This window comes from Notechis scutatus, chromosome 2, assembly GCF_049901735.1.
Source record: "Notechis scutatus isolate UNSWTSFEM ecotype Mainland chromosome 2, rNotScu1.2, whole genome shotgun sequence".
NCBI lineage: Eukaryota > Metazoa > Chordata > Lepidosauria > Squamata > Elapidae > Notechis > Notechis scutatus.
In genome coordinates, this window is record NC_142010.1 from 248,551,670 (window position 1) to 248,574,270 (window position 22,601).

Consider the following 22,601-nt stretch of genomic DNA (forward strand, 5'->3'; position numbering starts at 1 on the left):
AGCTACTTGGTTATGCCATTCAGTGTATGCTGTTCCTGTCTTCATCTTATACCCTGCCACTATGCATTGGACTGTTTTTGAAGTCTTTCTGCATAGATCCTGTCTAGGGTGATGGACCACTATGGATCTGGTGCTTAGTGCCTGTTCTTGTGCTGCTGCAATCAGTGCCACAGTGCTGTCTTTTAATCCGGCTCTTTATAGTCACTAGTGAGATTTTTTAATATCTACTACCTTAGCTATCTGTCAATGACCATCTTATTTAGTCTTGCTTGCCATGGCACTTCCTCTGCTTGATATCTGCTGCTGCCTCAGACATTCTCTCAGAGCTCATCTTTGGGTGCCATCTTACTGATGCACTTCTGGATGTTCTGAGTTTTGTCCAGGAAAGTAGCTTTAACACTCACCAGTCTCACTCAGATAAATGAGTGCCATTCATTCATTCATTCATTCATAATAATAATAATCTAATAAGGCTAGGGAGAGGATTATTATTGTTACCTGTATTATTACTATGAAGATGAAGCTATGGATATGTGGGTGCAGAAATAAAATTTTACAGTAGGGTTACACAATTTTAAGGCCAATTTTAATATGATTCTCTCACATACTTAATAATTTTAAATATTATCCTGTTATCACATAAAAACTCTATGGGATTCCACCAGCTTCAGGTCTCTCCCCTCCTATTCAACATCACCATGAAGCTGCTGGATAAGATTGTCCAGTGCCATGGGGTGTATTGATGATACCCAATTATGCCTTTCTATCTCTGACAATTTAAATGATACTGCTGATATCCTAACCCAGTGCCTGAGACCCAGATGGGGAACAACAGGTGTTAGCTGAACCTTGGCAAGATTGAGTGGCCTTGGGTTTTATAGACTATGCCATCTTTGGTTCTGCACAGGGTTACACTGCCCCAAATAGACTAACCACATAATTTGTGGATCTTCCTAGACACCCAACTTCTGCTCAAAGAGCAAGTGACAGTCATGTCTGGGAGATCTTAGCACAGCTTCATATTGTGCATTCATATGCTTCATATTATCTCTCTTCCTGGACTGGGAGGCTCTGATCACAGTCATTCATGTGCATCCAGTTCCTCCCATAACCCGTGATAGTTTAAAGCGTATCTGGGTGTATCTCTTGATGCATAAATCTATGTGCATGCTAACTCAAAATAATCAAGTGACTATGATTGCAATTTGTGTAACATTGTCCAATATCCTCTGGTAAATAATACAATTCACTCTGCTTTTAATGGCATAGAATAAAATCTTAATCCAAAGGTGCTTTTTCAAAAGGCAACTGGACTTCCTTTGTTTTTGCTTGAAATTGTTTTGCTTTTCATCCAAGATGCTTTTTAAGTTCAGAACTGAAGAAGCTTCTTGGCTGAGAAGCAAAACATCTTCAAGCAAAGACAAAGAAAGTCCAGTAGCCTTTTGAAAAAGCATGTTTGGGACAAGCAGGATTGGATGACTGAAAATCTCCATAGACAATACAATCTTAACTACCGCTTTTCTTAAGTCTTTCTCTACACACCATTCTTTTCCATCTTTGGTCCTTCAGATGCATAAAAGCTGCAAGCTTTAGAAAGTCCAATCAGCCAGGCAATTATTTTTTTTAAAGAATTCTGGGACATGTTGTTCTGCCATTTCTGGAGGGGCGTGAGAGTGATGGAAATAAAGCTATAAACACCAATTTACTAATACACATGGCCTCTGGTTAACCACAAAGCAGGGAATGAAGGTATTGTGTAGCTGGGTCAGAGAAAGAAATCAGCACTCACCCTTTCAAGCTCTTCAACCTTTTTTTCCTCCTGGATCTGTCTGGCCTGTTGTTGCTTCACAAATTGTATACCAACCATCTTACTTTCCAGGATCTTGACTTTGTTTTGAAAGCTTTCTGAAATTTGTTGGAGTGAGAGGTCTGCCTGGCGGGGTACTAGTGTTTTGAGTCTCTGAAATGAAATGAGACAGATATATACATACAAACGTATATATGACACATGAAGATGCATAAGAATCTTGTTTGTCCTGGACTGGTGGATTTAATCCATTCTAGAAGAGCTCACCTATGCTTCCTTTTCCGAAGAGAGAAATTTTACTGGAAGAGACCAAGAGTTGAGACATGCACAGGGGAGTTCATTTTTTCACAAGGCCTCATTGCTTGTGAAGCACCTCTTCATATTGCTCTTTAGTGAAGTGAAGTGGCCCTTACAGGCACTACTAGGAGCTGCTTCCTAAGCAATCATGCCTAGAAAATGCTACGGTTGATTTAATAATTTAAGGAGCTCTTCCAAACAGCTTTTCTGCGCTGCAAAGTGCCTCGTCTGAAGGATCGTCACAATCACATTAACTGTATGGGCCTTCTTCCATATGGTAGCTTCTAGATGTGTTGGAGTATGGTTCCTATTATTCTCACCAGTATCATTAGTCATGCAGATGGCGAATTCACAGAATTGTAATACATCAGGAAGTACTTGGAGTTGTAGTGAATACAGTATGTCGACGGGGTATCAGTTTGGAAAAATCTACATTGAGCATCAATAATTCTCAACAATTATAAGCTACAGAGTTCTTTTATCTCTATTTAGAGATGTTGGGACAGTATTTGGCATTTTAATGCTCTAGTTTTATTTCCTTCTCTTCCCCATCACAGGAATCTGAGAAATTTTATCAATACTCCAGGAACATTCAATTGAATTATGGTATTTTTTTTAGTAACTGATTGTGATTGTTTTAGAGCCCAGATTAGCTCAGGTAAAGTATATAATACAGCAAAAGAGGGAAAAAAAGAACAGGCTTACGTGTGAAAAAGATTCCAATTGTAAACTTGGCCTGAAAGATGCAATACAGGCAGTCCTCAACTTATATCCATTTGTTTAGTGACCATTCAAAGTTACAATAGGACAGAAAAAAATGACTTATGACCTTTTTTCACATTTACATCTGTTGCAGCATCCCCATGGTCACGTGATCAAAATTTGGACACTTGGCAACTGGCATGGATTTGTCAAATGTCCCGGGGTCATATGATCACCTTTTGCAGCCTTCTCAGAAGTAAAGTCAATGTGAAGCCAGATTCACTTAACAACCATGTTACTAACTTAATAACTATAGTGATTCACTTAAGAATTGTTGCAATAAAGGTTGTAAAATGGGGCAAAACTCAAAAACCGTCTTGATTAGTAATGGAAATTTTGGGGTCAACTGTGGTAGTAAATTGAGGACTATCTAGACTTAATAGATTTTTGCCTTAATGGTGAGGCTACAACCTGCTTAGAGGGAGCAATAATGTATGTGAAGTGAGGGAACATATGTTCTGAAAAATGCATAGCACCGATCTCTTTATTTAATTTTCTGTGCCTACGGCCTGGCTTCAACTTTACACAACAGCTCATTGTTTCAAGACTGAAAGTGTAAAGAGCTGTGAAGATACCTATTGGGAGAAGATAAATAAAAGAATTCGGTTGTAATTAAAGTATCAGTTTTCTCCAGTGAACCAGTTATGACGGGAAACAACTTTGAGAAATTCCCAGAGGTTTAAGCCAGTGGTACTATGAATCCCCATATGAATCAACACTGTGGAACTTGTTTGGTCCAGTGGAAAGCCTTTTGTGTGCTCCCATTCTTTATATGTGCAATAAAATGGACCCAGAGTATTGTTGCAAATTATTAAATAGAGGTGTTTACCTTCTACAACTTGGCAGTAATTAATCCAAGATATTTTTTTTAAAAAAGTAATCATGTTTAAGGGGTTGGGTTTTTTTTTAAACTTTGTAGCAGCATAGTTTTTTAAGAAGGTGAAAACATTTAAACCATCTTAAACTACCATGCAAACCACTAAAAAAGACAGCAGCAAAGTTTAACAAAATTTCTTTGTGAAAGGCAATCTCAACACACCTTTGAAAAGAGTTAGAGGCTAGCTTACTAAGAGGGCATTTCTAATGAGAACAGCCTGGTCTCTATGGCGACTTGCCTATGAAAATAAGACGAGAACTGGAAATATGTCTTTTCATTTTTTATTCAAAATCTAAAATATAGATGAACAGACCAGAATATATATTCCTTCCAAATATGTAAAGCCAATTGGGTGACCCACACTACGTAAAATAAATGTTGGGCCAGTTACTCCCTCTCAGCCTAATCTGCTTAACATAGTTGTTGCGGAGATAGAACTAGGAGGCAGGAATATGGTGTTACAGTGGCCCCCAACCTTTGGGGCACCAGGGACCAGTTCTATGGAGAGAAGTTTTTCTGCAGACAGAAGGGGATGTGGTTTTATGTGCTGCCTGCATCCCATGGATGAGGCTTCACTTGTTTGTGCGGGCCGATATCTGGCATGCCACTGCCCAGTGCTGGTCCATGGACCACGGATGGGGACCCCTGCTGTATTAGGTCTGTTTGCCACCTTCACCTTAAGTGCAATTCCAACTGAAGCATCATTTGAACACCACTGACATTGACATTTGATACCATCAGTCAATTGCAAAAGGCAGCTTTACCTGGCACAGTTTACATCCTGCAAAAATAACACTATGGAACAACAGTATCTACCTATGCCAGGTCCCTGGGAAGATTCAATAGATGGATAAAAATGCCAAATCCAATACAAACACCTGATTGACTACATGTTGAACTATAATAATAATATGTGTCAGAAGCTTTCAGGAGTGGGATACAATATAAGCACTATTAATTAACAATTAAAACAGTGCGCTCTAGACTTATGGATGAAGTGGCCTAAACAGGAACTGTACTGTATATTCATTTGATCCTCACTCATTCCCAAAAGGAGTAAATAGGAAGGCAATGCTTTGTTGACACAAATTCACCAATAAGAAAGGTGTCCTAACAGAAACAAGCTCACCTCACGATATATTTCGGTTCCTACACTTTTAAGCTTTGCATTAGCTGAAGGTCGCATTGCATCCATGGCAACTCCAGTGAGCCCTGCTTTTTTCTTTTTCTCTAGGGCCACATACAATTGGTACACAAGTTTGATAGCAGCTCCATGCTGCTCTGTCATGATGCTTCGGGCTACATTTTGGTCGAACTGTACACCCAGAAGTTGAAGGGTGGGCTCCATGCGAGAAAAGTTGTTGAGTTTTGCATTGGCAAGCCTGTTGAGACAATATAAAAAAAATTCTAAATATGCAGAATATGTAAAACTTTCCTGTGAGTTCATCTGCAAGCCTAATACCCTTCAAATAAGCCTCATGTGGTATGGTAGCAATGGAACTAAGCAAAGTCAGAACTCAAACACACGCCTGGTTTTCAGATTTAATCCCAGTAAAATCGATGTTTCTTAATTTAGTTTTAATTGCTTATAAAATCAATTGCTTATACAATCCATTGGAATTTAATATGTTTAAGTGGCAGCTTCTAGCCAAACTTACTTAAAAAGCTAGGTAGGATTAGACTCCGTCACTATTTGGAGTGGAATGGACTACCAAGAGATATTACGGTTGTAAACTAGAATAAGGGGTGGGGGGAAATCCCTAAAGTCAGTACCAAACAATATTGTGCTCTTGCTGTGAAAATTACATAAAGTTTTCCATGTAGTCATCAGAAATCTAGTGTGACTCAAAGGAGACTTTATCATTATACCATACAGTAATTTATTTGCACACTATGAACGTGGTCAACAAGTCCACGGCCCATCAAGGCCACTGTTCCATGTCTCCAAACTAATCCATACAGGAATCTAAAAGCAGAACAGAATCTTGCCACTGCATCTGAGGTGACATAAGCAACCATATTGTGTCTGAAATTGGTTACTATGACTAGTTATCTGGTGACACAAGTTAACAACTTTTTAATCTATCACTTAGTATGATATGAAAACCAGTACCTTCAGAATCTGCCCAATTATGAAATGTAAGTCATCATCTTGCTATATAGGGCTTGACATCAGAAATTACCATTGTCACACACCTCCTGAATTTCATAACTGAATCCAACCACTCCTTAATCTTCATGCTGTCCTTCTTATTTGGACTGCTTATTCACCTGATGTCTCCAACCAAGCAATGGCAAGAATACAAAGAGTACCAAACTCTACTCTTATTAGTATTCTCCCTTTATATACTGATGGAAATATGTTGGAGTAGGGGTGGGGAATTTATTGGCTTCCAGATGTTACTAATCTTCGGGCCCTGCCCCACTATCCAAAATTGCCAATGTAGAATTTATCCGTCCTGCATCACTCTCACTAAAAGTGGCTTGTAAAGTCAGTCTTTTCAATTCAAAGGCAAAGGCTTAGAAACAGTTCCAGAAAGTGTTTTCTTTTAAAGCAGAAGCAACTATATGGGGGGAAATGCACACTTCTGCCTTGCTGGTTCCTTGCAGATTACAGCCACCTCTGTGATAATTCTGGGGACACGAGTATAAACAAGGTATTCTTTTTATAACTTTTAACAAACATTGGTCAGTCTGGCTATGGGTGCTGATTATTGTAGTTCAGAAAAGCTGGGCAGGAGACCACGCAATCCTTTTCTGTTTCAGTGGAAAACTGACTGGGCAATGGCAAATATGGGAATGAAGGAAAAATTCTATATAAAAAATGGGAAAGGGAATTGCAGAAATTCGCACCCTGTTCTCCAATACAAGGAAGTGTTAATTGAGCCTACTGTAATTTAGTTATGATATAGTATAGAGTAAATCGGAACATTGTTAGAACAGTATTAATACTACCCACCTGCTTTGTGAAAACTGATCAAAATCTTCCTGAAGTTCATACTTGTTTAGAAGTTCTCCAATGAGATAACCAGAAGAAAATTCTCTGGCGAAAGATTCTGCATCTGATTTAATTTCCAAAGGAAAAAGGAAAGTATTTTGTTTATAAGTTGCGATTCTTCGCATTTGATGCATAACCAACCATTATTATCATGATGTACAGTATAACAATCCAACTTATCTTTAATGGATTTATATAGCTTGATTGATGTTTTTGTTTCTGTTTGCTGCCCAGAATTCCCAGGCATATGGGCAACTATATACAATAAACAAACAAACAAAGCAAAGAAACAAACAAAATATAGTTCATCAAAAAGCAGTGGTTTGCTTGTCACCATGTTAATTAACATGGAATTAGTCTCCTTTGAATCTTCCAATAGATTTATGGAAATAGCTAGTGAAGAAGTTAATTATGCATTCTCTAGCACGAGATCAATTGCACAATTTACCTCACAACAGACTTTCTCAACATCTAAATGAAGAGTTTTAGTAATATATAGCACCCTATGACTAGTAGGATCAAAGATATTTTTAACAATGACAGAATTTTTAACGTACTACTTTCACTGGAAAAGTTGAGATACATTAAGTCTTAATGTATCTCAATTTTTCCAGTGAAAGTAGTACATTAAAAATTCTGTCATTGTTAAAAATATCTTTGATATTTTAATGATTAAGAGATGTATCCTCCTTAAAATAGCCCATGCTGAAATAAATAACATAGTCAAACATCAGACCAGGAAATGTTTTATGACATTTTGTATTAAAATTTTAAATAAGTACTAATTATTCAAATAGCATTAAGATAATACAAACAAATAATTAAAAAATTAATATAATATAAAGTAAAAATGTGTAGTGTATAGAATGTGGGGATGTCCGCCTTCCCCTGTCGACTAGACAGGAAACATGGCCAGATGAGTTAATTCTACTTTATTGTAAAGCTGCAATAACAGAATCTTGTAAATCTGAAAACTACCTTGTGGTTTGGCTGCTTTGGTCACAGTTTGATCAGCAAAAATTGGCTCTCTAAGCGCCTACGGATAGAATAGCAGGTAGCAAATAATAAATGCTGGCTAGGAAGAATCACTAAGGAAACAATTGCCACCTCCATCCTTGATCATATGATATGGCCCTAATTTTTTTATCTATTTATTAAATTTCTCCCCTGCCCATAAATTGCTACGGGTAGTTTACAAACAATAAATGTAATCTGTTGTCCCGGGGCATCGCTTAATTTCTAATCAAAATTTTTCAGCCTAGGAGCAAAATCTGATTTTAAGTAACACAAATACTAAAAATCAGTGGCGTATCTTCTTGCAGGTTTGAACAAAGAAATAAAAGCAAAATTGTAATATAAGCCAGAAGTGAGCCTAGCACCAGTAAACAAAGGACCTTTCCCAAAACAAAACATAAAATCACTGCCCTGTGAACTAGAGTGAATAGAACATTGGTTCTTCTGCTTCTCCTCAGGAGGATTTCATCTCCAGTGTGGGTGAAACTCTGCTCTGGAGGGAAAGCATTTGTAGCTAAAACATTAGGAACTATGCAATAAACAGTTACCTACAAGGACTGCTTGCTCTCTGGAGTCCTTATTAATTGAGAGGACCTAGTCACAGTGCATCCCTTGAATCTGCAAAAGCATCCTGGGTGATGAAAATCCTCTCCTTGTTTCCCTTATGGGAATTTCAGATATGTAAATAGATTGCTCAGAAGGAACATCTTCCAAAGGCTTTTCACATAAGAAGCTCTGTGTCCAAACTCTGGTAGAGATTTGTTTCCTTAAGTCAGAAGTGTGAAAATCATGACTTCTTGGCAATTCTTCTGTGGTATCCAAATTGTTCCCCATCCCTCAAAGTGGGCATGGCCAAAATGGTTACCTTAAGACTTGTAGAATTTCAGCCAAATGGGTGACATTAGCAGTATTTTTACCCTTTCCTGAGGAAGTCCTCAACCCACTCATTTTTGATATACAGCCCTCAACATACCCCAGAAAGTCCTGAAGTTACAGTAATAAAATACGTACATTCCTGATTCAACATTGAAACAGAGACTTTGTGACTACAAAAGCAAACCCACTCAACGGGCATCTGAACAGGCATTCTGGAAACTCAATGTCAAATATCTCAAGGCTATCTTAACCATTAAGCATCAAACTATGCAATCCACATCATTATTTCAGAATTACCAAGAGGGGATGCCACACAATTTTTAAAGGTTTACTTAACCAACTGTATGGATAACTACAACCTGCACACATTTGTACATGAATAAAAATATCTCCAAAGAAAAACAACCATTGTTCTTTTATTGTGTCATAACAGATACTGCCTGAACAATTTTCCAGTACAATGTAAATGGAAGAACATGTCACCCACACAGTTTTGCAAGTAAGACTGCACAAAAATATTTCTAAAATATTTTCTTGGTTAATCTCTTCATAGTCAGCCAATTACAACTCTATCTGCACCAGATGTTTGGTCTACTTATTAAATACCAGAAGTATATTTTTAACTATTTGGTGCAGAAAACTTTGTGATGTTAGCTTGAGTTAGTATTTCAGAGATACACATCTATGAAACTTGGAACATCAGTTGGCAGCTGCTACTGCTGATTAACATCAAAAATTATGATATCTCAATACAGCTCAGATGCAACACCAAGCCCGTTCCTGATCTGAAAAGTGTTAAGCAAGAACAGATTCAGGTTCCCTTTTTAAAAATTTATTATTCTAAGCAGTTAATAATAACTAAAGATGCTGAGAGTTGGGCAGCATATAAATGCAATGAACTATTATTAATTTGATTAAAATGGAATTTCTTCTTCCAAACTTAGTCACATATCAACAGCAGAGCTTTTATATGCTAATAACTCTAGCTGGATTGAGGAGGCGGCTTAAGTACAGTATAATATAGGGCTGGAAGGGACTTCCGGTTTGAAGGGCTTTGGCGACAGACAGGAATCCGCGATCGTGCGCGGTTTCTGCCTGGGCTTGCCGCTGGAGCGCCCCAAGCCGGCTGGTTTCAGGGCTATGCCACCCCATAGAGGTGGTGAAGAGGGGGGAGACCACCAGCAGGGTTGAGGAGAGCCGCATCTCTCCTCCTCAGCTGGCCATTACTCCCTTTCCCGAAGGCAGTAGGAGCGGTGGTCAGAAATGGCCACCTCAAAGAAGAACTCAACCGGAAAAGAACATGCAGGAGGAAGATAAGAAGTGAAAGTTTTGGCTGACCGGGCTAAGTTGAAAAAGCAACAACTAAGGTACCCTGGAATTTAAATTTTACAAGAAATAACATCGCTCCCAAAGAAGAGTCGGAAGCAGCGAAAGAAAGTGAAAAGGGAAAGGTTTGGCTTTTTTTCTTCTTCTCTCTCCTTCCTTATATTGACAACTGAGAGACCTAAATAAGAAATTGGAAAAATCCGCTTTGGCATCAATAGGCAATTAAGCTGAAAATATAACTAAATGCCAAAGGGACAATAAAGATTTCTGGACATTAATTTTTTTTTCTTCTATAAGCAGGAAGGGAGAGAAAAAGAATAAGGGCAGGATCTGGAAGGGAGGAGACTGCCTGGACTTTAAAAGAATCTAAAGTAAAATTTCAATAAGACTTCTAAAAGATACATTTTAACTGAAACTTTGCAACTAAATAGTAACCCCAGGAAGAGAAAGTGGGGGAAAAAAGAAAGAGCAAAAAGAAACAGCTTGTGTGTATTTGGATTGCTTGGTGACTTTTGGATTTTTGGTTATTATATTTGAATGACTAAAATCAATCGGGTGGTTGTTTAAAAATTTCTACAATGGCATCACTTTTGGATGAATTGAAAATGGAACTTAAAAAGTACAAAGAAGATGCACAAGAAGGGAAGGGTTCTTTTGGCTTCGTTTTTCAATTTTTAGAAATGGAGATTTGGAACTATGAGAAACAACAAGACTGCAAAACAAGAAGACTGGGACAAAGTAGAAGCCATCTTTAATGAACAAGTAACTCTATGTGGGGAAGAAAAAGGAAAGGGGGGAAAGAGGATGGAGAATTTAAGACTTAAAAAAACAACCAAAGAAAAGAAAAATAATTTGAAAAATAAGTATAATACTGGAAAGCAACAGAAAAGGGGAATACAGAAGAGGGAAATAGAGGTAGAGAGACAAAGGAGTAAAAAGGGGAGAGAGAAGAAGAGAGGGAAGAAGGAAAGGAAAAGTTACAAAGGTCCAGAGCAAGTTATAAAGAAACAGGACCTATTTAGAGATAATGGGTGAAAATCTAACTGAAAAAAGGATTCTGTAAAGGTACATAAGATTGTATTGTTATATTTGTAATAGAAATAACTTTAGGAAATTGGAAACAACATATGATTAGAATGAGGGATAAAATAGTTAGTGTAATTTAGTGAAATGTTTGTGAATAAAGTAAATGAAATAAAATAAATGAGAAAATTGAATTAGGAAGGAATGGGAACATTTTAATTAGTCAATGTTTTATAAAATATAAGTGAAGAGGGGCGGGGGGGAATTAACTATGGAAAGTTTATAATTGTTCCCATAGAAGTATGATATTTAATTGAAAAGTAACGTGAAAAATGTTAAGACTTTAATGAATATTAATATTAATGATAGAATTGAATTGGAATGGAATGTTGTTTTAATTATATACATTTATAATTTTTTCTTTTGCTTTTTTTTTCAAGAATACTGTATGTAGTTTAAGAATGTACCAAGCAGAATCCGAATGGAAGTTATGTATTATATTGAGTGTTATAACTTTAGGGGAAAGATATAAAGGCGTCATACTCCAATTAGTAACTACAGGAGAAATTTTGTTTAATGAGAAAAGATAATAGACAATTGAAACAGGACAGACAAAAAATATAAATATAATGATTTGAATTGAGATGAAATAAATAAAATAAAATCGAGAAAATTAAAAGAGGGGAGAAGCCATGTAGAAAATGTAAAATAGTAATAAGATATGGAATAGAATATAAAAATGAGCATGAACTTGAATTTGTGTCTGTACGAAGAAATGTAACCCGGATTATGCTGCTTTCAAAAAAGATGTTTTAATTGTATTTCTTTTCTTCTTGTGAAAACTCAAATAAAATTTACAAATATATATAGGGCTGGAAGAAAATCCATCTCCTTTATAGTAACAATGAAGGTCATGTTCTTTGCTAAAATATCTACAAGCCACGACAGCTAATTATAAGTTACAGTGTAAGAGAGGATAGATATTGCAAATTGCTTCAGGCAGTTTTCAAGCTTTGAACTCCTATAAGGAGCAATCCACATCACATCATACACAATTTTTTCAGACTAAGAGTTGAAAAGAACCTTGTAGGTCATCTAGTCCAACCACCTGCCCAAACAGAACACCATTTCTGACAGATGGCAGTCCAATCTCTTCTTGAAAGGGTCCAGTGATGAAGCTCCCACAACTTCTGAAGGGAAGCTGTTTCGTTGATTTCTCTCATTGTCAGAAAATCTCCTTGTTCAGTTTCTATCCATTATTCCTTGTCTGGCCTTTGGGTGCTTTGGAAAATAGCTTGACCCCCTCCTTTCTCTGGCAGCCCCCAAATATTGGAAGACTGCTATCGTGTCTCCCCTGGTCCTTCTCTTCACTAGACTAGCCATACCCAGTTCCTGCAACCGTTCATTGTATGTTTTAGCCTCCAGTCCCCTAATCATCTTGGTTGCTCTTCTCTGCACTCTTTCCAGAATCTCAACATCTTTTTTATAGTGTGGTGACCAAAACTGGATGCAGTACTCTAGGTGTGGTCTTACTAAGGCTTTATAAAATGGTATTAGTACCTCACTTGATCTTGACTGTATCCCTCTGTTAGTGCAATTTAACATTGCGTTGACTTTTTTGGCTGCACTGCACACTGCTGGCTCATATTTAGCTGGTTGTCCACTAAGACTCCAAGATCCCTCTCTCAGTTACTTCTATTAAACCTTGTTTCACCCAGTCTATATGTGTACTTTTGGTTTTTCTTGCCTAAGTGTAAGACTTTACTTTTCTCTACATTGAATTCCATTTTGTTAGATAGGGCCCAGCGTTTAAGTCTTCGGGCTTCTTTTTCCCCATTTATCCAAACTGCCCACAAAATCTTCAAAGGTACGGGTCTGAAGGTTGTAAATAAAGGTTAGACTGCTAGGAGACAGCCAGTCAAAAGCTACACAGTACAAGTAGTCCTCAACTTACAACCGGTGGTTTAATTTATTTGTTTTGTCAATTGCTTACAATATAATAGGTATTAGAATAAACACGAGTATGAATATAGGAAATAGGTACGGATAAATGGAGACAATAGGACAGAGACGGTAGGCATGATTGTGTGCTTATGTACGCCCATTACAGACCTCTTAGTAATGGGGTGAGGTCAATAGTAGATAGTTTTAGGGTAAAGGAGTAGGGGTTTGAGGATGTAACAACAGAGTCAGGTAGTACATTCCATTCAGTGTTAAAACAACCTATGAAAGGGTGTTTTATGGCCTGTAAAGCACTTCCTAATGTTGCAAAACATTGCATACAAACTCTGGTCATGTGATTGTGATCTGGTTGCTTGGCAACCAGTGTACTTACTACCAGTTGCAAAACAATCATGTGATTGCCATTTGTAATTTTCTCTTGCAGCTTCCCCATAATGTCAATGGGAAAACCGGCAGGGAAGGTTGCAAGCTGCTGTCACCTGCCTCCAGAACTTCCTCTCATCTCTAAGCGCTGACTGAATGAGCTGCCTGCTGAGGGGAGCTGAACTCCTTCAGTGGGTGCAGAAACAGAGTTCAGACCCAGATGATTTGAACTCTGTTTCTGCACCCCAAAGAAGGAATTCCCTTCTGTATTCAGAGGAAAGATGACATTCTTTGGCAGGAAGCTCTTTCTGCAAGTCCCTAAAGACGAAAAGGAGCTGAAATACAAGAAGAGAAGCAGTGCAAAATCCCTGAGAGGCCCAGCGCAGGCCACATGCAAGTGTGTCTTACACAGGGAGACTGGTGGACTGCTTGGATTTCAGCAGGGAAGATTTTCATTTCCTGAGTAGAGCCTCCCAGGATCTACCCCTATCTTGAGGAATCACACACTCCTTACACAGGACTCTGTCCACTTAATGACCTGTGCAATCACTTAACAGGAGTATGGGGATTCTGATCTCACTTAACAACCACTTTACTTAGCAAGATTATGGGCTCAATCATGGTTGCAGGTTGAGGACTACATGTACTTCAGTGGAAAAACAGCTTTCCTATCACTTGCTGGAGATGTCATGGGTTAATCTGCAAATTTCTGTGAGCAAATTCTAATTTACTGGAATTGCATCTTTGGCTTAATTATAATGATATATTCAATTAAATTTGAATCCTTTTATATAACTGTTTCTTCCACTTCAGGAATAATTATAAAAATGATAATTTCTCATTCATTTCTTTTCTAGCAGTAGAAACAAAATAACAAAATAAGCAGCCATAAATGTCACCTAAAGTTGGGGCCCCATGTTTGGATTTTGATGGCTATTTATTGTGAATGCTTTTGCAATATAATAGCTGGGAAGACTTGCCACAGATAATTTTTCAAAGCATCTATTTCAAGTAACATTTCTTGATTGTGTATTCTTCCTAGCCCCCTTGTACTATACCACTGCATTTTGGATTCAAATGCAAAAAAAAATATTTTGGAGAGCACAGAGAAAGGAATGCTGCACCTGTTTGCAATTCTTCAAGGCGGCTGCATTTTCCCCTAGAATTATGCAATTGCCCACAGAAAAGGCCATATTTGGTTTAAAGAATTGCAGACAAGTGCATCCCTCCACATTCTAACAACGCACAGCCCTACACTTATAATTGTTCTACCTTTTCAGGACAGGTGGATGCATTTCTAAACAAAACATTGGCTACTTTTTTCACATTGCAGGGAATTTCAGAAATAGCTCAGTGAGTTAACAATTGACTGCTGATTTTGGGCCAGTCACTTTCTCTCAGCCCAGCCTACCTCACAGGACTAGGGAAAATAGTCGAAGGAGGGATATTTGGAATGTTTGCTGCTTTAAATTACTTACAAAAATAATGGGATATAAAGAAATAAATGATTATTCTGGAGGAAGATGTTTTGCTTTGTGGCAAGTCAACTTCCCATTTTTTAAAAAGTTTAAGTATATTTTGAAGAATATAACAATTCACGTGGAGTGGATCAATTGCCAAGCAGCTACAGAGGTATGTAATGGCATATATTGGCCCTCTGGGTGGTACAAATGGGGACCCCAGGCCTCATATAATTGATACAGTATATAGAGTCCCAGTAGTCATTAAATCACAATTCTCTGTCTTTTTAAAAAAAAAATACTGCAAATCCACCCTTCTTAGAGAACTCTTTCTGCAAATTCAAGGAACCTATCAAAATAGTCAACAAGTAAAGTTTGTAGGAAAAGTTATCACATGAGCCTGTTTTAAATATATGGAAAATACAGTACAAAGTAACTGTGTGGAAACAGGGTTCAATATTGTTTATTTTCATAAAGCACTGCCACCAAAAACAGTTGTTTTCAATTCTAAGGTACTTCTAACCTATTGCCATTAAATATCTTTTGCTCTCAGTCACCAAAAGCAAATCCTTCAAAAGTTTCCAAGAGCTGAAATCCAACACTTAAAATATATGGGGTCATTAGGAATTGGCATATAAGCCATGCCAACACCATAAATGTGCAGGGCTTTCTCCTCAAAAGTCCCTCATATTATTTCTAATCTTTTTTTTTTTAATCTCCCCTTGCAGCAGGTAAAAAGGCAGGCAGAAGGGTCAACTCAGGCACCCCTTTTCCAAGGCTGTGGCAGAAGCCAAAACACACACACACACACAAAAAAAAAAAACCAGCACGATGGAGACTCTCAGTGCCTCTGAGCATATCTAAAATGTCATGCACTTTGGTGCTTTTCTCCCACCCTGAAAGAAGGACGTTTCAAGGGAAAACACACGATCTGCTTTGAGGAGAGGTGGGGGCGATGTCGCCCCCTCACCTGGCGCCTCAAAGCAATGGCACCCCGCTTCCTTGGACTCACCCACTGTCCGCGAGAGCTTCACTTCCCGATTCAGCCAATCGCACAGAATGCCAGTCATGGCCGCGAACGGCCGCAGTTCCGCGCCCTTTCCCCGCTTGGCTCGAGACCGGCTCGAGCCACGCTCCGCGTCCCGTCACCACGGCAACCGGCCCTTTCGCGCCAGCATGGCTTAAAAGAGACGCGGCCCGACAAGCAGCGCCGGGGAGAATAAACTGAGCCTGCGCAGACTTAGCCAAATGGGCTCTTGGCTGAGCTCGTTTGAGGTAACGAAGGTCCTGCCGAGGAGTCGGGGAAACGCGGTTTGTGGGTGAGAGCATGCGCAGTTTAGAAACTTTAATTGTGGCACCTCCATCTCACCCTCGGGGTTGTTTCGAATCGCTTGGCGGGCGGGCCGGTTTTAAATACCGGAGCACGAAATATCTTTTAATTTGCCAATAATCCTGCAGTGGCTACGTCTCCTTTCTTCCCTCGCCTCCTTTGCTTTGAAAAGTTGCGGGACAAGGTGGAAATGTAACCGGTGTGTATATAGGTGTGTGTTAAATTTCCACCTGCCCCGCAACTTTTCAAAGCAAAGGAGGCGAGGGAAGGAGGGAAGAAAGAAAGGGGACTTAGCCACTGCAGGTTTATTGGCAAGTTAAAAGATGTTTCGTGTGGTTTTGTTACCTGGATTCTTCATAAAGTACTTGGATTTACTTGAAGGTAAATCTTGAGAAAAAGTGGGGGGGGGGGCAGGTTTAGGAAACCTCACTGGCAATCCTGATAGAAATTGGGCAGAGCCCTACAAAGCCAGAGAATCTCAAACTCTGCAAGCAAGCAACCATTTTTAGGAACATTTTCTCTCTACGGGGTGAGTTTTGGAAAGAGTTCCGTTTGCCTTTGTTCTCCTGCCTTAATTAGATCTTCACCTGGAGATAGCGAAAGGTGTGACCAATGTGAAGAAATTGGTTTAGATTGCTCTAAGCAATAATACTGTTTGTTTTGGCTTACAATTGAGGTATAAACCCAGCTGGTGACCTGCATCTTTTTAATGTATTTCAATCAACTTCTTTGTGCATTTTTGTCCTCTGCAGCCTGTAGAAAATAATTGATTTTTATCTACAGCAATCTAGACTAGAGGAAAGAGAGCTGGAGAGGATTTGGAAAGCTTGATTGTGAAAATAATGGTGCATCGTCTTATGTCTTAGTTCAGTCCCACTGCATTCATTTAGAGAACATTCTGCAGGATGAATTAGTGGGTCTCCTAACAGACTTAATAGGACCTAACAGACTTAATGGAATGGGTAAAATTAATGGGGAGAATCATATCTTCCCTGACTTCTTTGCTTCCATGTTAGAAACAATATATTGGAAGAGATCCTATTTAAAAATGGGGTCTTTTTAGGAACTCTCATCTCACATTCCTCAATAGCATTCACCAAGTTGTGAATATATTGGGATCAAGTGAGACTTTTTAGGCTGCTTAAGCACTTAGAATCAAGCATATATAATCCATTTATGAACAGTAATCTAAGCTTCAGTCTTAATGTGTTGAGCTAGACTGCTTCTGAAGGACAGTGACACAAGCATTGCTTGGCAGTATATTTTTTGAATAGGAGTCTATTTATTCTGGTCTTGCCTTGATTATGTAAAAAAAAAAGATGAAAGGTGTCCTATCTATTTAATTAAAATGCCTAAAGTTTGCTTAATACCTCAATGAGATTTCAGTAGCTCTTGCTCATTTTGCATATTACTGAGAGATGAGTCAGAAAGGCAGTCAGTTTAACTTCTGTTTAAGACAGATGGTGAATACAGGTAGTCCTTAATTTATGACCACAATTGGGATTAGAATTTTGTTTACTAAGCAAAGTGGTTGTTAACCTAATTTTATTACCTTTATTGCCATGGTTGTTAAGCAAATCACTCCAACTAAAGAATCATGTTTACCCTCATTGTTTATTGAAAGCCAGCTGGGAAAGGTTGCAAATAGTGATGACATAACCCTGGGATGCTGAAACTGTCATAATTACATGCCACTTCCAAGCACCCAAATTTTAATCATGTGATATTGGCGATACTGCATGGGTTATAAGTGATAGGACTAGTTTGTAAATTACTTTTTTCAATGCTATTGTAAAGTTGATTAGTTGCTAAACAAATGGTTATAAGTCAAGGACTTCTTCTATTTCAGCCAAAATATACATATTTTAAAATGGAATAGTTAAAGACTGAGGAATATTGTAGTTCTTTATTTTTGAGGAAATATATCGCTGATAGTTCACAGGTTTGTTGCCAGAAGATAGTTCAAACTACATGTATAAACTACTTTGTTTGATGAAAGGGTGGGTAAATTTATAACCAGCCGTTTATTATAATAAAAACTTCTTACATGTGAGCATTTTATAAAAGCATGACTCAGTATATAAATTTTATTCATATGTACTTTGTGCCTCAGGCCTTACTATTGGGAGTGAATCTAAGACCAGTCCTTTTAACAGTTAAAATCAATTTTGTATTTACTGCTTTGTATGCAGTATTGAAACTCAGTTGTAAAATCCAATATTGCACCCAGGGACTTAAACTCATGTGATGAGGCATTTTCTTCCCTCTCCAGTGCATCCTTAGAAGCTGCACTAAAAGCTTAGTGTTTTTAGAAACAGATTTTGAGATATTCTGGGGACTGGCAGAAATCATCAACTACCATCAGCAGAAACATAGGATTACTTTTTTACTTTTGAATTTCCCTTCACAGAAGGCGTGCACAGGTGTTGATAAAGGCTGTAATGAAAACCAGGTTGATTGATAAACTCAATTATTTTGCACAATAGTTGGTGCTGATCCAAGCATAATATAGGTCTACAGTTTATCACTAATAATTTGACGTATGTTCCAGCTGCATCAGGTTGGCTCACCTGTCACAATACTGTCTTTTACTTGAAGACTAGATTGTGCTATGTGAAAGCTAAACTGCATTTTAAGTTAGCAATGTATTTCCAAAACATGCTTCCCAATTGATCGTTTTATATTTTGAGAGAAAGAAAACAACTATGAGCACTCATCTGGAATGTACTCTGAATTCAGACTAAAGATGTAACTTCAATTGAATCTTTTTTTAAAAGCATCTCTTTCATTTTCAAAATGTTCCGGAAATACATGAATCAGAACAAATGACAACGTACTGTAATAGTGTTGTTATTATTCTATCATTCAGTTGCTGGTAAACTCACCATGATAGTAGATACTTATCTTTCTAATGATGTCTTTTTCAATTGTTTTCAGTTTTCCAAACCATCGGAATCTTTCTTCTACAGGACTCTGCCCTTTAAATTATTTGTCCAAAATGTTTCATGTATAGTTTCATCACTGATACCATTTACTTATAATTATTTGTTTTTCTTGCTGTACAAGCATCATACATGATATTCTTCCGACTAAAATTGGAATTCCGATTTTTTTCTTTTCCGAACATCATCATCATCATTATTATTATTATGCTTTTTTTGCAAAGTTGCCACTGGTCGGTGGAAAAAAGCCAACCGGTTCTCTCCACTTGCAAGTGTGGGAAGCGCCGGAACTCCGCGTTTTTAAGTGGTGGGGAGGAAGACCTGAACCGAGCCGAGCCGCGCAGCTGGGCTGTTTTGAGTTCCGTGTTTCCTTTGCAACTTGTAAGCATGGGAGTAATCGGAAGCAGAAAAGTTCTTGCATGGTTTCCAAGGTGTCTCCTCTCCTGTTCCTCACCCCCTCTGTCCCCTCTCCTCCTAATTCCTACCTTCCTCCCCCCACCTCCGACTCAATAAGCAACGCTGTTAGTTTGGACCATCCCTGCGGTGGGCGGGCTGGCTGGCTTGGCAAGCGGACGAGCCGAACAGTGGCTTGGCTACCTACCTTGCGAGGCAGGGGAAGGCGGGAGAAGGGAAGAAGACGGGGTGGCATGGGGCAGGGGGGAGAGGTTTCCCGGGGATGCGGAGGTGTGGAAAGAGCCAGACAGCTGCAGCTCCTGGAGAGCGAAAGCAATGTTCATTTACCGGAAAATTCCCCTGCGGGAAGTCGCGCAGAGGGGAAAAAAAAAAAGAGCTTGGAGCGGCGACTGGAACCGGAGCTCCCTTGATTAACAATTCTGAATTTTTTCCCCCTTTTTTACTTCCTTCCCGTCGTTGATAATAAGGATCCGGTGCCTCCAGGGTCCTGTCGGCGGTGGGGAGGGGATGATTAGATTTGGGGAGGAGGGCGAGGTCGGAAGGAAAACGCACCCCTGGCTACTTTTCAGATTTTTTTTTCAGAGGGGAATATCATGCCTGAAGCATGTCCCCATAGTTTTCTCCAGTACTGCGAGACATCATTTTTTTTTGTTATTCAGATTATTAACCTTTCAAGTCATGTCAACAGTGACTTAACAATATATTCTTTTATTGTTAATGTGATGTCTTTTCACTTTAATCTGCCATAAACTGTTTTGTCTCTTTATTTCATGGCTAGTCAAAATCACTGTGAAATTTCTGAGCCTAGGAAAATTAGCACTGTTGCTGTTTTTTGCCAATTTGTATTGGGCTGGAATTTCCTGTAGACAGACTCTTAGTTTTATTAATATTCTGTAGTAGTTTTGTAATCTTTTTACCTTCATTCAGAGATTCCTTAAGTCTTCCTCACTTCAGTCCTCAAGAATGTTTGACTGATGATGATGCCATTTCTTCTAGTCCAGAATGATACCTTCTGCATACCAATTAAATCAATAAGGTGAGAATATGCAAATTTGGCACAAGTAGATCTCTATTGTGCCTCATTCCATTTGAACTCCATATTACTTTGCTTCCTGGTCAATATACACATTTTAAAATAGGCAGATAGGTGGACTTTATAGACTCACCTATGTTTTAAGGGTTATGTGTATTTTCTTGTTGTACAGTAAGTCAAAAGCATTAATATCATCAATAAAGCAAAAATAGATGTCATTGTGGAACTGTACAACCTTTCCCATCATCCATCAGATGTTAGCAATGTGATCTCAGGTTGCCTCTTTGGAATCCACTTGTAAATTTCTCGTTCTATATGTTGTTAAAGTTTGGACTACAAAATCTTGAGTGCTATCCTAGTAACATGTAGAGGTAAGTATGATTGTTTGATACTTTGAACATTCTTTAGCATTTTTTTTGTTTGATATGGGATTATAAATTGCTATATGGATCAGTAATCTCAATAAAGATTTTGTGTATGTGTGTGTGTATATGGATGGGTGTATATATGAATAATAAATTGCTCTTGGCCAATATTATACTTCATTTCTGCTTTCAGGCTGGATGAACTCCTTTAATTGAATCATCTTTTAGAATTTTAAAAAATTCTGTTGATATTTCATCAACTCCTTCAACTTTGTTATTAGCAATATTTTTTAAGGCCCATTTTATTTTCTAGTATGGCTGGCTTTACTTAAATGATCAAATCTTCACTGTTCTTCATATAAACCTTAACTGTCTTTTTATATTGTTGTTCTTTATTGTACACCTCCCAGAGTCAAATTCCATGAGATGGGCAGCTATATAAATATGATAAATAAGATACGTGTAATTGATTTGGGGATATTTTCTGTGTCAATTATCCAAAGAGTTGCATAATTCATTTGTGTCTTCTTTTTTTCTTTATCTAGTAGAACATTGGCTTCTGTGTTGTTTATTGAATCCATCTTTGCACCAGATGTTGTAGTAATATGTATAATTTACGTAAATAAATTTCTTGCCCTTCCCATTTGGTTGTAATCCTTTATTCTTCATATTTATTTGATTGCATTGCTTTTCTATTCTTGTATTTCTCTTGAACTCACTTGTTACTTGGACAGATCTTCTTGTCTCAGTCTTCTTTGTTGGATGTGGAATTCTTGGAATTGAAGTTCACATGACTGCAAGTTAACAAGTTGCAGTCATGTAGACTTTTATGTCACCAAGAATGGCAGTTTCACATTTGATGCTTTTTGTGAATATAAGTGGTTTTGAATCTTCAGCCATTAGTCATTTGAAAAACAAAAATCCATTGAGGTAGTTTAAGGTGAGAGATAATCACTGGTCCCAAGTCATCCAGTGACCTTCATGGTTAAACACAGAACTGTGGCCATCTGATCCTCAAAACTCTTTATTATTTAAAAACAGGTTTATACAATAAATATTGTTTTTGAATCAGTTACATTTACGTTTTTCTCCACAAAAGTGGTTGTAAAAGCGGCTCTATGTAGGAGAGAAAGAGAGAACACTACACAAAGGACACTACACAATTCTCTTCCAAAGGTGCTTTTTCAAGGGGCAACTGGACCTTCTGGTTTGTTTTTTGAAGACTTCTTGGATGAGAAGCGAAACATCTCCAAAGAAAAATGAGAAAGTCCAGTTGCCTCTTGAAAAAGCACCTTTGGAAGAAAATTCATCTTGCCTAAGAGGCCTGCAAAAGTTAGCACTTGGCCATTGTACAGTGTCCTTTCATTCTTTCATACAAACATAGAGCCACTTTTGCAACCACTTATGTGGAGAAAATTTTTAGTAAATTCAGTACCATTATGTTTTACTAAGCTAATAACTTTCCGTTTCTTTTTCCTTTCAGCAAATTTTAGCCAGTTTACAAAATACTGGTATGTTTCTTTGTTTTCATTAAATAACAGAAACCACATCTGGAAAAACGATCAATTATACTTAATATGTAACAGGCTGCACCTAAACTAGGTTTCATAGGTCCAATAATATCAGCAAAAACAACCTTTAATGATTCACTGGTTTTGAATCCATTTACCCTATTTGCAGGAGTTACCTTGCTTTTTTCTTGATTGCAAGCATTGCAATTTAAATACTTTGTACAAGGTTTTAATTTTATAC

General features: G+C 38.0%; 1 protein-coding gene across 3 annotated transcripts in view; it reads right to left on the bottom strand.

The window, feature by feature from the left end:
* Positions 1-16,309, bottom strand: part of SPEF2 (sperm flagellar and cilia associated 2) — a 113,408-nt gene extending 97,099 nt beyond the window's left edge. For all 3 annotated transcript variants that reach the window (XM_087958522.1, XM_087958523.1, XM_087958521.1), the window contains exons 1-4: positions 15,778-16,309; positions 6,703-6,805; positions 4,873-5,125; positions 1,790-1,960 (exon numbers count right to left, since the gene is read on the bottom strand). In XM_087958522.1, the coding sequence (XP_087814648.1) occupies positions 1,790-1,960; positions 4,873-5,125; positions 6,703-6,805; positions 15,778-15,835 (585 nt within the window). In that variant the 5' untranslated portion in view covers positions 15,836-16,309. The remainder of the gene's footprint in view (positions 1-1,789; positions 1,961-4,872; positions 5,126-6,702; positions 6,806-15,777) is intronic.
* Between the last annotated feature and the right edge of the window lie 6,292 nt (positions 16,310-22,601).